Here is a 13,108-nt window from a genome sequence, read left to right on the forward strand (position 1 = left end):
ACCTCATGAATGCTTAAGTATGCTATATAGTTTGACTTACTCCTTGCTTTGGTTTTGTTTTCTTCCTCCATTACAATGTAGAATAATTCTGGATTTGTTTATATCTTTTTTAAAAAAAACCTGAAATCTTCTGTGGCAAAACTTAGACTCTCCATCTCCTAATATTTCTCCATCCTTGTGGGAGCTTCACCTCAGGAGGAGGCTCACTGGGGGGCTGAGAGCTCTCCCCAGCAACCCACAGAAGCTGTGAAGAAGGAAGGGGGCTGTGAGGCCACTGAGCAGGAGGGTGAGCAAGGATGGCAATCCTCACCTCCAGCCACAGTCCAAAGGCCACCTGTCCCTTTCATTTAATACCTTGTCCTGGCAAGGACAGAGTATGTTCTCTTCTGGAAGGGTCTATGGAAGAGAAAAGAGAAGGATTGAGATCATGTTGAAAGTGCCCTTTTACAGTGTTCTTTGATGTAGGGAACACAATTACCATGGTTCCTCTCTCAGTTTAGGGTCTGCTCTGGCATAAGGTCCTTGGGGGGCAGACACCTTATTGGAGGAGAAAGAAAGTGCCTTCTTAGTTCTGGAGGGTGCTGTTCTGAGAGTCCTCTGCTGGTTGCAAGGGTGGGCATTTGACTCCAGAAGAGCTCAGCCCACCCTTTTTGGTCCATCAGGAGTACCAGCAGCTCTGGATCTCCTGGGCTGGGCAGATGCCTTCAGAGCCTCTGTCCTCCTTCACAAAGGAGGTGTCAGGTAGGCCTCCCAGCACAGAATTGAACTCCCTAGGAGGTAAAGAGGGAGGAATTGTAGTGGAGTGTTTTGAAGAGCCTAAGGCATCCCATCATCTAATTGACATTTTCAATCCCTTGGATATTGGAGTCAAAGATTGAGAGACACACACACACAGCACTTGTACAATAGACCATTTCTATCTCTCCTTAGCCTTCTCCTTGGCAAAGAAAAAGTATTTTAGTCCTCAGAGATATCCAATCTGGACTATTTATTCCTGGTTTTTCATTTTGGGCAGGGACACTTTGAAAAACTAATTTTAATACAAAAGAATTCCCCTTTTGCCAGGAGTTACACTATTTACACTAGGACATAGGGGTTATGGGCTCTGAATTGAAATAACTCTAAGTTTAAATTTGCAGTGATTGGGTATGTTTAGCTGGGGGTGGGGAAGAGTTACCATGAGGCTTTATGCATGTGAGAGGCATACTCTTCTGTAGTCTTTACTTCCTCTGTGGAGTTCAGAACCTGTTTGTGGCTTGGAGTCATAGAATCTTAGATATGAAAAGGACTTAAAAGCCTAGTTGTCCACCTTTATTGTCTTGGTGCAGAAGCCAGATGACCTGCCACCAGAGCTGTGGTCACAGCCGAGGGCTCTTTCCCTACCATCCTCTTAGACCACATGGAGAGTCCAGACTTAGAAAGATGAGGATTTAATCACTGACTAAAGATAGTATTTTCCTTCTCTTTAAACTACAGTCCTATTTGATAAGTCTCACCTTTCTGTTCAGTTTTTGCCATCTTCTTTTTCTGATCTTTTTTAATCTGTGGTGCTTTTTAGTGTGCTTTTAACACATAAACCTTGTCTGATTGCAAAAACAGAAAATCAGCAGGGACATAGGGTTTGCCTCATTCACCCCCTTTTCCTTTAAACTCCTTCCCATGGCGAAGCGATGCGCTGTGTGTCTGCAGCACATGACCCTGACTCAAGTCCTCCAGGCAGCTGACTAATGGAACCTGAGCTGCCCGCTGCATTCTGCTAGCCCCAGCATAGACTTGCCACATGCCCTTGTGAAGAGCCATCAGGCGACACCATCAGGCTGATGCCACTCCCACTGGCCTTGGCAGTGAGGAAGCAAGGCTGAAACACCAAGGCTTGGCATTTGGCCGGGAGCACCCTCAGGTGCTGAGGGCACAAGTCTAGCCCAAGTTCCCAGGGAGACGGGTGATGCGATTGACCTAACATGCCAAGGCTTGGGCAGGCTGGTTCGGGTGGAACAGAAGGCATCAGGCAAACCTGCAGGCAGATGCAGGCACAGCAGCCTACAGGGAGGCTGGTGTGGAACTGGGGCAGGATCTTCCCTGAGTCTGTATCTTGGCTTGGCCTTCTCTGCTGGTGAATTCTGTAACCTCACGGAGCCTCCATTTTCCCATCTGTAATGGTGGTGGTGATACCTTGCAGGGGGTGAAGGTGAGAAATAATGTAGGTCAGGCACCTACCCGGCAGGGCTCCTGCACATTGATGAATTCAAGACACAGTAACTGTTATTTCTATTACTAAAGAACATAGCTACACGTCTCCTTGTTGGTTATTGGTACAATTCCGTAAAGAAATTTTTTTTCCTTTAAGAATTTGAACTCTCATTTTTAAGTCTGATGGTTTTAGCTGGAAGAGAATTGTGCAGTGCTTTATCATGTTTTTAAGTTCTTTAGTTACTTATCCCTAGAGTAAGACCTAGAAAAGTTACTGATCCACCTAGCCAAGAATCTGAGTATCACAGATGTCTGGCCCGAGGCCCATAGAGTTTAGGTGAACCTTCTACCTTTGCCCAAAGGATTGTTTTTTTTTTCTTTTAATATGCTAGGGCCTTTTGCTTATCCCAGGCTGAGATGAAAATTAAGTAGCCAGAAGTTTCCTGCCTGTGATCAATTCTAATGCCTTCTGTGAAGGGAAATGGTTGTAAATTATTACCAGTTAATTAAATGAGTGTTTCCGTTGAGTCCTGTCTGCAGGCTTTTATCCAAGCCTGTTTAGAATCATGGAACATTAGAGCTAGAAAGTTTTTTAACAATCCTCTCATTTCATGGACAAGAAGACCGACTCAGGGATATAGGTGACTTGCCCAACTTCTGCAAAATGATGCCAAAGGAAAGGAAACACTGGCTCAGGGTGTGTGGTGGAGGAGGGGGGCTGGCAATCAGTTGGCTCATCAAGCGAGCAGAGTATGATCCTTAAGCAGGGGGCCTGTGTAGTCCATATGCTACTGGTTTGCCGTGGAGCCATCTTGAAGTGCTTTTTTATTTTACAAAGTGCTGTCAGAGTGTTTATTACAGGATAAAATGCTATCATTCCCATTTTATAGGTGATGAAATTGAGGTGGTCAGATGACCTTCCAATTTAGCTCATTAGACCAAATCAACAGATATTTTTTGAGTGTTTACTTGGTTCGAGGAACTCTGCTAGGCCCTTCGGGGAATAAAAAAGTGTCAGATTCCACTGGAAAGGAGCTTACAGACTTAACTGCAAGTGATGAGATGTAAGTCTATGAAATTTTATCTAATTGTTAAGGGTATCAATAAATACTAAGATAATAATCGAGAAAGGAATTTTGAGACTTCAGGGATCGATGTGCATGTGAGATCTTCCTGGCAAAAGTTTCTTCCTTCAGCTTCTGTAGCTACGTCATCGTTGCCAGGTACACTCAGCTGCTTCTTCCACCTGCAGCCTCAGGGAGCTTCTCTGGGAAATCCTGAGCACCTGGCAATGATCCTGACCCTAGGAGTCATTCAGTCAATGTTGGAATGAGTGGATAGGTGAAGAGAGAAAGGCTAAGTAGAGACAGCAGCACGAGCACAGATGTCCCTGTGACGTAGTGAGGAGATGGGCCGGACTAGAAGAGCAGGTTTAAAGAATGGAAATTTGAAAAACAGGTTTGGGTTAATTAGTGGGGAGCCCACGGTGCCCTGGAAAGCCAGGTAAAGGAGAACGAGTTTTCTTCTGAAGGCACTAGGAAGCCTCTGGAGGCTTGGATGGAGGAAAGTTGACGAGAGTGGCACTTTGGAAAGGGCATTTGGGCAGAGAGAGGTAGACACTTGTTTGTTTTTATACCACAGAAGTTTTCAATTTTGATGCAGTCCAATTTGTCATTTTTTTGTCACTTGTAATTTTGATGTCATATCTAAGAAACCGTTGCCTAACCCAAAGTCAGGAAAATTTATTCCTCTATTTTCTTCTAAGAGTTTTATAGTTTTAGCTCTTACTTTTAGGTCTATGATCCATTTTGAGTTCATGTTTATATATGGTGTGAGGTAGGGGTCTGCTTTTATTCTTTTGCATGTGGAATCCAGTTGTCCCAGCACCATTTGTTGAAAAGAGTACTCTTTCTCCATTTCATTGTCTTGGTACTCTCCTGCCCCTTTTTAATCCCTCTCTACCACCCGTCTTATTTCCCTTACCCATCCCCAGGCAACCACTGATGTTTTCTGCCGCTATAGAAACTATATGTTTACAGTCAGGTAAAACTATATGTTGTCTCTCTTTTTCTAGGCAGAGTGTTCTCTTTTGTGTTTGGCTTCTTTCATTTACTATTTTTCCATGTTGTTGCATGCATCAATAGTTTATTCTTTTTATTGTTGAATACTAGTCCATTGTATGGCTATATCATATTCTTTAAAAAGCGCCTTGAGCATTTGCATACATATTTTTGAACATATGCTTGCTTTATTCTTGGTTAAATACCTAAGAGTTGAATGGCTGGATCAAATGGGAGGTGTATGTGTAACAATTTAAGAAAATGTCAAACTGTTTCCAAAGTGATAGTTCCATTTTATAGTCCCATCAGCAACATATGGGAATTCCAGTTGCTCCACATTCTTACATTTAGTATGGTCAGACATTTTAGTGTTAGCCCTCATAATAGGTAGGTATTGTTATTGCATTGTGGTTTTAATTTGCATTTCTCTAATGACTAATGAGGTTGAACTTGTTTTTATATACTTATTTGCCATCTTTATATTATGTCTTCTTTGGTGAAATGAAGTGATGAAGCCCATTTTTTAAAAGTTGGGTTGTTTTCTTATAGAGTTTTGCAAGTTCTTTATTTGGATACAAGCGAGAAAAAAATTACACTATTTTCTCCTGATCTGTGGCCTGTCTTTCATTCTCTTGACTGTGTCTTTCAAAGAGCAGACATTTTAATTTAGATGAAGTCCAGTTTGTCAGTTTGTTTTTTCATGGATTGTGCTTTGGGTTTTATATCTAAGAAATATTTACCTAATCCAAGGTTCCAAAGATTTTCTCTGATGTATTTTTCTTGAAGTATTAAAGTGTTAGGTTTTACATTTAGGTCTCTGATCCATTTTGAGTTAATTTTTGTATAAGTTACAATGTGTGAGTTGAAGTTCACTATTGTGTATATGGACATCCAGTTACAGCACCATTTGTTTACACTGAGTTTTGGTGATTTATCTATTTGTGTGTCAGAATGTCACTTTTAAAGGCCATTGCTTTCTGAGTTTTGACAAGGGCCCAGGAGTTGCCCTTCTCACTAATAGAAGTGGTCTCTAGGAAAGAGGGCTTAGCACAGTCACTTCTCCCTGAATGACTGTTACAGAAAGAATGCACAATACATCCATTTCTATGTGGGATCTCCATGGCACTCTGGCCTCAGCCCTGTCATGGTGGACATTCTGTAAGTGCCTCACATGATAACAGGGTAACCCAGGCCCTGATTTGGAAGGCCATAAAGCTGACAAGGAGAGTGACTGAGTGACTGGATTTGGGATCTAGTGAGCCTTGGAGCCCAGAGCAACCAGCTGAAATTTTGCAGAAAAAATATGAAGCTCTTAGGATTTGGGGCCTAAGCACTGCACAGGATGTGAGAAGCAGAGCCTTACAGCATGTAGAAAAGATGCAAAGGTTTTAGCTGATGGCAAACTCAAGCTGGGTCACTGGGGCTTCTCAAAGTGTTCATGAAGTCTGTAGCCGCATCACTAAAGGGCACTGTCACTGCTGAAATCAAAGCTGGTGATAACGTTGCTTTGCCCTGTTAACATCTGGTGCACCTGCAGGCTGATGTTCACTCTTTCATGGGAGTGTGGAGAAACTGGAGCATATCTGGAGGAAACCAATCAGAATGGTGAAGGAGGAGAAAACCATGTCCTCTATGAAGCTACTTGGAGTATCCTTGCTTGTTTGTTAATTTACTCACTCACAAAACCATTTCAGTCCTCTTATGTGCAAGTCAGGGTCCTAAGGGACCAGGGCATAGTGGCTACAACACGAGGGGGTTCCAGCAATGGTTTCTGTAATGGTGTGGAGTTGCCCACCTGTCTAAAAGAGGTCTCGGAAGGTCTTCCTGTAAAAAGTGAGTTTTGAGTTGATTCTCGATAGACAAATAGGAGTTTGAAAGGTTAAAAAGAGAAGGATTTTCTAGGTATAAAGATTGCATGCCTCAAATCACTAGGCAATAAGCTTCAGACAGGTAATGTATATTTTTCATCATTTTAAGTACATTCTCCATTATGCTGTCTGACCCATAATACATTTTGTTGATCCCTAAGGTTATAAATGAAATAATATACCTCCCTGAAGAGTCTACAAATAATTTATAGATGCTGAGATACGGGTTGTATGTGTTTGGGATGGTAAGGACACAGCATGTGGGGCTGTGTGCCCTGCTAAGGAGTTTGGCTGTTATCATAGAAGGGAGAGGACACATTGAAGGATTTTAAGTTAGAAAGTCACATGGTCAGATTTTCTTTTTTTTTTTTTTTTTTTTTTTTTTTGCAGCACGCGGGCCTCTCACTGTTGTGGCCTCTCCCGTTGCGGAGCACAGGCTCCGGACGCGCAGGCTCAGCGGCCATGGCTCGTGGGCCCAGCTGCTCTGCGGCATGTGGGATCTTCCTGGACCAGGGCACGAACCCGTGTCCCCTGCATCGGCAGGCAGACTCTCAACCACTGCGCCACCAGGGAAGCCCCAGATTTTCATTTTTGAAATGCCAGTGGTAGCAGCTGGGGGATTATGAGTCTGGAGACGGAAACCAGCTAGAAGGCCCCTGCAAGAGGCAAGGTGAGGCAGGGCAGGAGGAGTGGAGAGGAAGGGGAGGGTTTAAGAGAGGCTCAGAAAGTGGACTTGGTGGGATCTGGTAGGATTATATGCACACAGTGAGGAGCCTGGGCTGCTGGGGAAATGGGGGATTCATTTGGGGGTACATGATAAGACTTTGGACTCTGGACATGTTGAATTAAAGGGTCTTGTCTTAGACACTGAGATGGAGACTTTCAGAAAAGGTGCATATATAGGTTTGGGAATAAAGTGTGTGCTTGAGACTTAGGAAATGAATGCGACTACACCCTCTTGGAGGTTCTGATATGTTTGTTTCTTCTCCTACTCCTACCCCCAAAGAATCTCAGGTGGGTTTTGAAATCATGAGTCTGAATCTTCCAATGGAAGGAAAAGAGGACTCAGGAGCAGCAGGGTTTCACGAGAGATTCATGAAGGAGGAAGTGGGCAAGAGCATCAGATACGGCAGAGGGGTCAGCTGAGGGGAAGACGGACACATCTTTGGATCTGACCGTGGGATGTGACAAGGGTTACAGGAGCTGTTTCAATGCCAGAGAGAGGCAGGGGGACAGATTGCGGGAGATGGCATGGGCGTTAGAAAGTGTAGAGGGGAGGTGACGATTGTCTTTACAAATATGACTTATTCTCTTTGGCTGCCAATTTGGATAAGCCTTTTGGGGTGCAAGTGATAGAAAACCCTACTCAAACTGGCTAAAGCAAAAGGAAGTTATGGGCTCAAATAACTGAAAATCCAGAAGAATCAAGCAGGGCTTGATCTAAGGCTTTAAATGACATCAAGACCTGGTCTCTCTGTCTCTCAGCTCTCCCTTCTTTATTGACTTCATTCTCCAGCCCAGTGTGGTAGTAAGAATGGTGCCAGACACTCCCAAGTGTATGTCCTTCCAGGTTACAGTTCAGCAGGAGTGAGATCGTACTTCTTCCTTGTAGATCCAGGATTCCTGATTGGACCTATTTGGATTTTGGGCCCAAACCTGCACCAGTGATTGAGGGTAGGGAGGAGCAATTACTCAGATGGCCACATGTAGGGCATAGGCCAGCTCCAGGCCCGTCATCTTGGCCGAGGGAATTCAGTGCTCAGTTTGGCAAGCCTGGGTCACATGTCCACTCTGGAACCAGGGGTAGACTCTCAGCTGAGCCATGGACTAATATGAGGGCAGGGTGGTTCTCCAGTAAAGCTGAAGTGCTCTTCCCAGAATCTGTAGAGCTAAAGTATGCACTACAGCAGTAGGGGACAAAGCTAGGGTCAATGAATGGAAGCTATTGGTCACTGCATTTCTGCTGTTAGAGACGGATCTTCTCTGGGGTACAGGAATGAAAGACGCCAGCTGTGGTGGTAGTGAGTTGGCTGTCCCTGGAGGTGTCTAAGCAGCCACCACCATGTATAGATGCCAAGCCATCAGCACTGTACAGGTGAAGCAGATAACCTCGAGGGCCGCATTTTCAAACTGTTTCTCTGTGATACAGTAAGGAAGACATTTTACACTAAAACCCAGTCTACCATTCTCACGCGTATAAAACTGCAAACAGAATTTTCATGGCGTGGTACTTTTCCTTACTATTTGGCGTGTTCATATTTTCTGTTCCACTTTATTCTAGTTCAAAATCCCTGTTGTGTGCAACCCACTACATGGTTTTCATGTCTCACTAGTGAGTCTCGACCTGCAGTTGGTAAAACCCTGTTCTAAGGTCAGAGGTCTTAGATGGACTAGGCTTACAGAGGCATTTGAGTCTGGCTTTTCCACCGTGATGGTGACTTGGGTCAAAAATGAGGATCGAACCTGTTGCACTGTGAGAGCTCCTGATTCTAAGTGCTGGAGTCTCCTGCTGTCTTGTCAGAGCAGCTCCTGCCCATGTGGTGGCGTGGCCTTCTTTGTGGGCCCTCGGGCAGTGTTGGAGGGAGTTTACGGGCTGGATCTCGGAGGTGGCCTGGCAGTTTGGAGGCTGGCAGCAGCTCCTGCTGTGCCAGCAGCAGTTGATGTTGTGAGGTCGAATGTGTGTGCATGTATGTGGCTCTGCCAGGCTTTTATATTGAAGATGAGGGAGTGGCTTTTAAAAATAAAATATTTTTGACTTGAAACAAGTCAAGGCAGAGAGTGGAGACAATTAGAGACTGACATCCTGTTTAGTCATCTCTCCAGAGAGCTCTATTTTCAGAATTGTTCTATAAAGGTTCGCAAGTGTTGATAAGATAGTTAAGGGTATATTGTTAAGTTACTAGTCGTGATGCAAGAAGCTGATGTGAACACTGGAGTGAGTTACGGTGTGGTAACCACACTGATAACAGACTGAATGCAGAAAAAGGCAGGGTTTATAAGAATTAGCTGTTATATAGATGAAGCTCTCCCAGTCAGTGTAAAACAGGCATCTTTTATTTTGAAAAAGTAGAAACAGGGTGTAGTACTTAAAAACAGGTGGTGGTGAGCTCTAGGGTAAGGTCAGTGCGTTTCTTTTCTCGGTATTGGTCACCTGTAGATACAATACAAACAATAAATAGTACCGTTAAGGCTCTTTGAGATTGTCTGACAGAAGCCACGTCAGAAATGCTGAATAATGACATCATGGACTTGGAGATGGGAGCAGTGAAGCTGGGCATGGTTAAAGACCTTGCCCAGAGTGCAGAGCTGCTGCTGCGGCAGTCAGACTGGAGTCCGTGTCCTGGTCTAGTTCGGACATTGTACCATGTGATTTGCAGCTTATTTAAATTTAATATTCTACCCAAAAGGCCATCCATATCTATACTCAGATTCTCTGAACCTCCCTCTCTTAGACAGAAGGTCAAAGGCAGAGCTGAAGCCATAGGCTAAACCTGACAAGATTTTATTTAAGGACAATTGTAAATGTATGTATCGGAGCCCCAAAGAACCTCAGAATCCATGGCTTAGAGGTGTTCATGGGTAGTTCAAGGTTAGCGTGAAGAGGGCAGAGCCTGCCTACCTGGGCCAGTGTGGTCAGAGCAGATATGGAGGGTGCTGCCCCATCCTGGGGCCACGCTGTGTGAAGGTCTCTGGGAGACGGGAGTGTGTGCAGAGGACAGGCTCTAGTGAGAAGACGCACAGCTGCCTCGTCGGCAGCACACCTGTCTTGTTTTCTCAGCTCGTAGATAAGAACTTGAAGGAACGTTGATGTTCCCGTGACCAGTCGAGTGTAGTGAATGCACAGCACACGTACTGCCTCCCCTGGTGCTCCCTGAAGATGAACTGCACTCAGGTGGAAATGGTGTAGACAGAGACAGCACTCTTCCACTCAAACTCTTTACTTCCTCACACTAAAGGTACGCAGTTGACCATGGCACGTTAGTTCATTGCCTTTATGTTGCCATTATTTCTCTACTTCATACACTTGCCACGTGGTTTAGTAAAATATTGTTCTTACAAATGGTGCACGTCAGTTAGGCGCGTCTCAGAAACAGTGACCACGTGTGTGGTTGCTCATCCATATCACAGAGAGCCACAATGGAAGAGGAAAACATTCGAGAGAGGGAAAACATCGCACGGTTTCGTTTAGATCTGCTTTTCGTCCTTCACAGTTTCTTGTGCTGTCACTTGTTTCCTGCCCCTCTACTGTTCAGTGAAAAGCATAGATCTGATTTATGGCTGTGATTTGTGCATTGAGGCCTCTCTGTCAAGAGTTATTTGAGGCCCACAAAAAAAAATACTTCAAAATTAGCATATAACGTACAATTTTTTCCTCTCTTTCTAGGTGGATCTGGAGCCAGAAGGGAAAGTTTTTGTTGTAATAACCCTAACAGGAAGTTTCACTGAAGGTAAGAATGAATTTGGGGTGGTTTCTGGTATTTGTGTACTCTTAGTTCATACTCAGTAGGAATTTATATCATGGAGCATATAAAAAGAGCATTTTGTAGAAGACGCTTTAAAAATTGACTGTATAAACCAGGCTGGTTGGTATTTTGTTGTCTAATGGTCTATTGGTTTGGGTTGCCAGGTTAAATATATTTGCTAACTCTGGCAATCTTGTGTTTTGTTTAACATACTCACGGAGTTTTTGTTTTTATTCATCATCATCTCAGTTCTTAGTTCAAGAGGTTCTTGCCTCTTTTGGTTCATGTCTATTAAACTGTATTTTAGATTTTTGGCTTTGGACCAACCTTTTAGTTTGCCCTAGGAGTGTATTGAAAATTTAAGGGTTGTGTTCTCTTCCTTAGAATCTTTATCTCATTCTGTCCTTTAAGGTATTCTGTTCCTCTCCCCCTTGCGCTACCTCCATCTCCCATTCCCCATATTTAAAAAATTGAGGTAAAATTTATATACAGAGAAATGAATAGATCAGAAGTGAAGTGTTTGGTTTTGACAAATGCATACAACTGTGTAACTAGTGCTCCAATCCAAGACACAGAACATTTTCATCCCTCTGAAAGTTCCCTGTGTCCTCTCCCAGTTAATCCCCTGCTGCCAGAGGCAGTAAATGCAATGTTTTGCTTTGTGTCTTCACCATAGGTTAATTTTGTCTATTCTGGAAGTTCATATAAATGGAACTACATAGCATGTTCTCTTTTGTGTCTGATTTCTTTTGCTCAGCATAATTTCTGTGAGACCCATTCATGTCATTGTGTATATTAGTATTCTGTTCCTTTTTACTGCTGGGTATTCTATTACATAAATGTAGCGCAATTTTGTTTGCTTATTCTCATCTTGATGGACATTTTGGAGTTTTCCCTGTTTGGGGTTATTATAAAGAATGCTTCCATAAACATTCTTGTACATACATTACACTTTGATTTTTCTTGGGTAAATACCTAGCAGTGGAATTGCTGGATAATAGAGTAGATACATGTTTAACTTTATAAGAAACTTTCAAAATGGTTTTCCAAAGTGGTTGTATTCTTATATTCCCACCAGCAATGTATAAGAGTTCCAGTTACTCTGTATCCTCCGCAACACTTGGTACAGTCATTCTGTTTAATTTTAGACATGCTGGTGGCTATGAAATGATATCTTGTGGTTTTAAGTTGCATATCAAATTCCCTCTAATCTCTGTCTCTTTTCTGGTGGCCCTCCAGTGTTTCCAATTAATTGTTTTAGAATGTATTTCTAAATATCTTAATTGTTTTTGGTGGAAAGATTAGTCCATTACAAGCTACTCCACTGTTAACTAAAATCCTTGCAAATATCTGTAAATGTGTGGCTTCATGGTTTGTCTGTTTGGTGTTGGCATTTTGCACATTGGTGACACCTTTGAGAAGTGGTTTTCTCTCGTCTCAGCCAACCCTTGTCATTCATGTGGGCAAATTGTCTTCATGTGAACATTCTTCAAGTTGTTGTCTCAATTGTCACGTCTTATCTTTTGAAATTAGCAGAAAACTTGGGATACTTGAACATGAAAAAACTGTCCAGATTACAGTTTGGGGGTCTTCTGCCTGCTCACAGGTCTTTTGGTTTGGCTTGGTATCTTGAACATACAGGATTTGTGGGAAAAATGAGTCTGCTCATAACTCAGTCAAATAAAATATAATGTAATATTACAGAACATTGCTGATAGAACATTCTTACAGCACACGGAACATGGGTACAGCCATGGTATAGACAAGCCCAGCAGTGAGAATAGAGGTGTGAATGAGGAGCGAGTGAGATTCTGAATGTGCTGAACTACGTTTTTGCACCGAGTGACTAGGGACCAGTGGAGTAAGGCCATGCATGTTAGACCAGGTCTGATGGTGCCATTGTTGTTACATGACATCTTTTTTCAGAGTTACACCAGCTCTCTAGGACTAAATTTTATTAAGTTTTTATCTTCCTTAATTTTACACTAGAAACATCAGAACAGTGGCTCTGGAATACTCCTCAGTATTCTCATAGTATTGGGTTGGCCAAAAAGTTTGTTCGGGTTTTCTGTCTTACAAACAAACTTTTTGGCCAACCCAATATTAATTTATTAGTTATAGTGGTAAGAAGAAAGGAATGTCAAGTGTTATTTGGGGTGAGTTCTTACCAGGTCATTGCAATTATATTCCTTTTGAAGGTGACCCTGCGTAAAATGGTGAGGCAGGCCGAGTTCATCTTTGGTAATTCCACCTCCCCTCTAAGTTAGTCCTTCCTGTTCTCTGCCTTCCACTGTCTCTTACTCCAGTAAGATGCCCAGTGAGCTCCTCTCTCCAGGAACACTTGCTAATAAGGAAGACAGTGAATTCATGGACTAATTCACACTAAAATGATAATGATCGCTATCTTAGCACTCTACCCCTCTTAGGTGTGCCTGCGTATTTTAAAAGATGCTGGAAGAGCTGTTTTATCCATGAGAAATAGATTTTTTTTTAATGTTCAAATTTCAGGATCTATGGCATCATGGTG

The 13,108-nt window shown here is 43.0% G+C and overlaps 1 protein-coding gene across 1 annotated transcript in view; it reads left to right on the forward strand.

Moving 5' to 3' along the window:
* PRKCH (protein kinase C eta) overlaps positions 1–13,108 on the forward strand; it is a 225,723-nt gene that overhangs the window by 62,567 nt on the left and 150,048 nt on the right. Inside the window, exon 2 of the mRNA XM_081228102.1 lies at positions 10,503–10,566. Within this exon, the coding sequence (XP_081084228.1) occupies positions 10,503–10,566 (64 nt within the window). The remainder of the gene's footprint in view (positions 1–10,502; positions 10,567–13,108) is intronic.

The sequence above is a fragment of the Mesoplodon bidens genome (genome assembly GCF_964165515.1).
Source record: "Mesoplodon bidens genome assembly, chromosome: 3".
NCBI lineage: Eukaryota > Metazoa > Chordata > Mammalia > Artiodactyla > Ziphiidae > Mesoplodon > Mesoplodon bidens.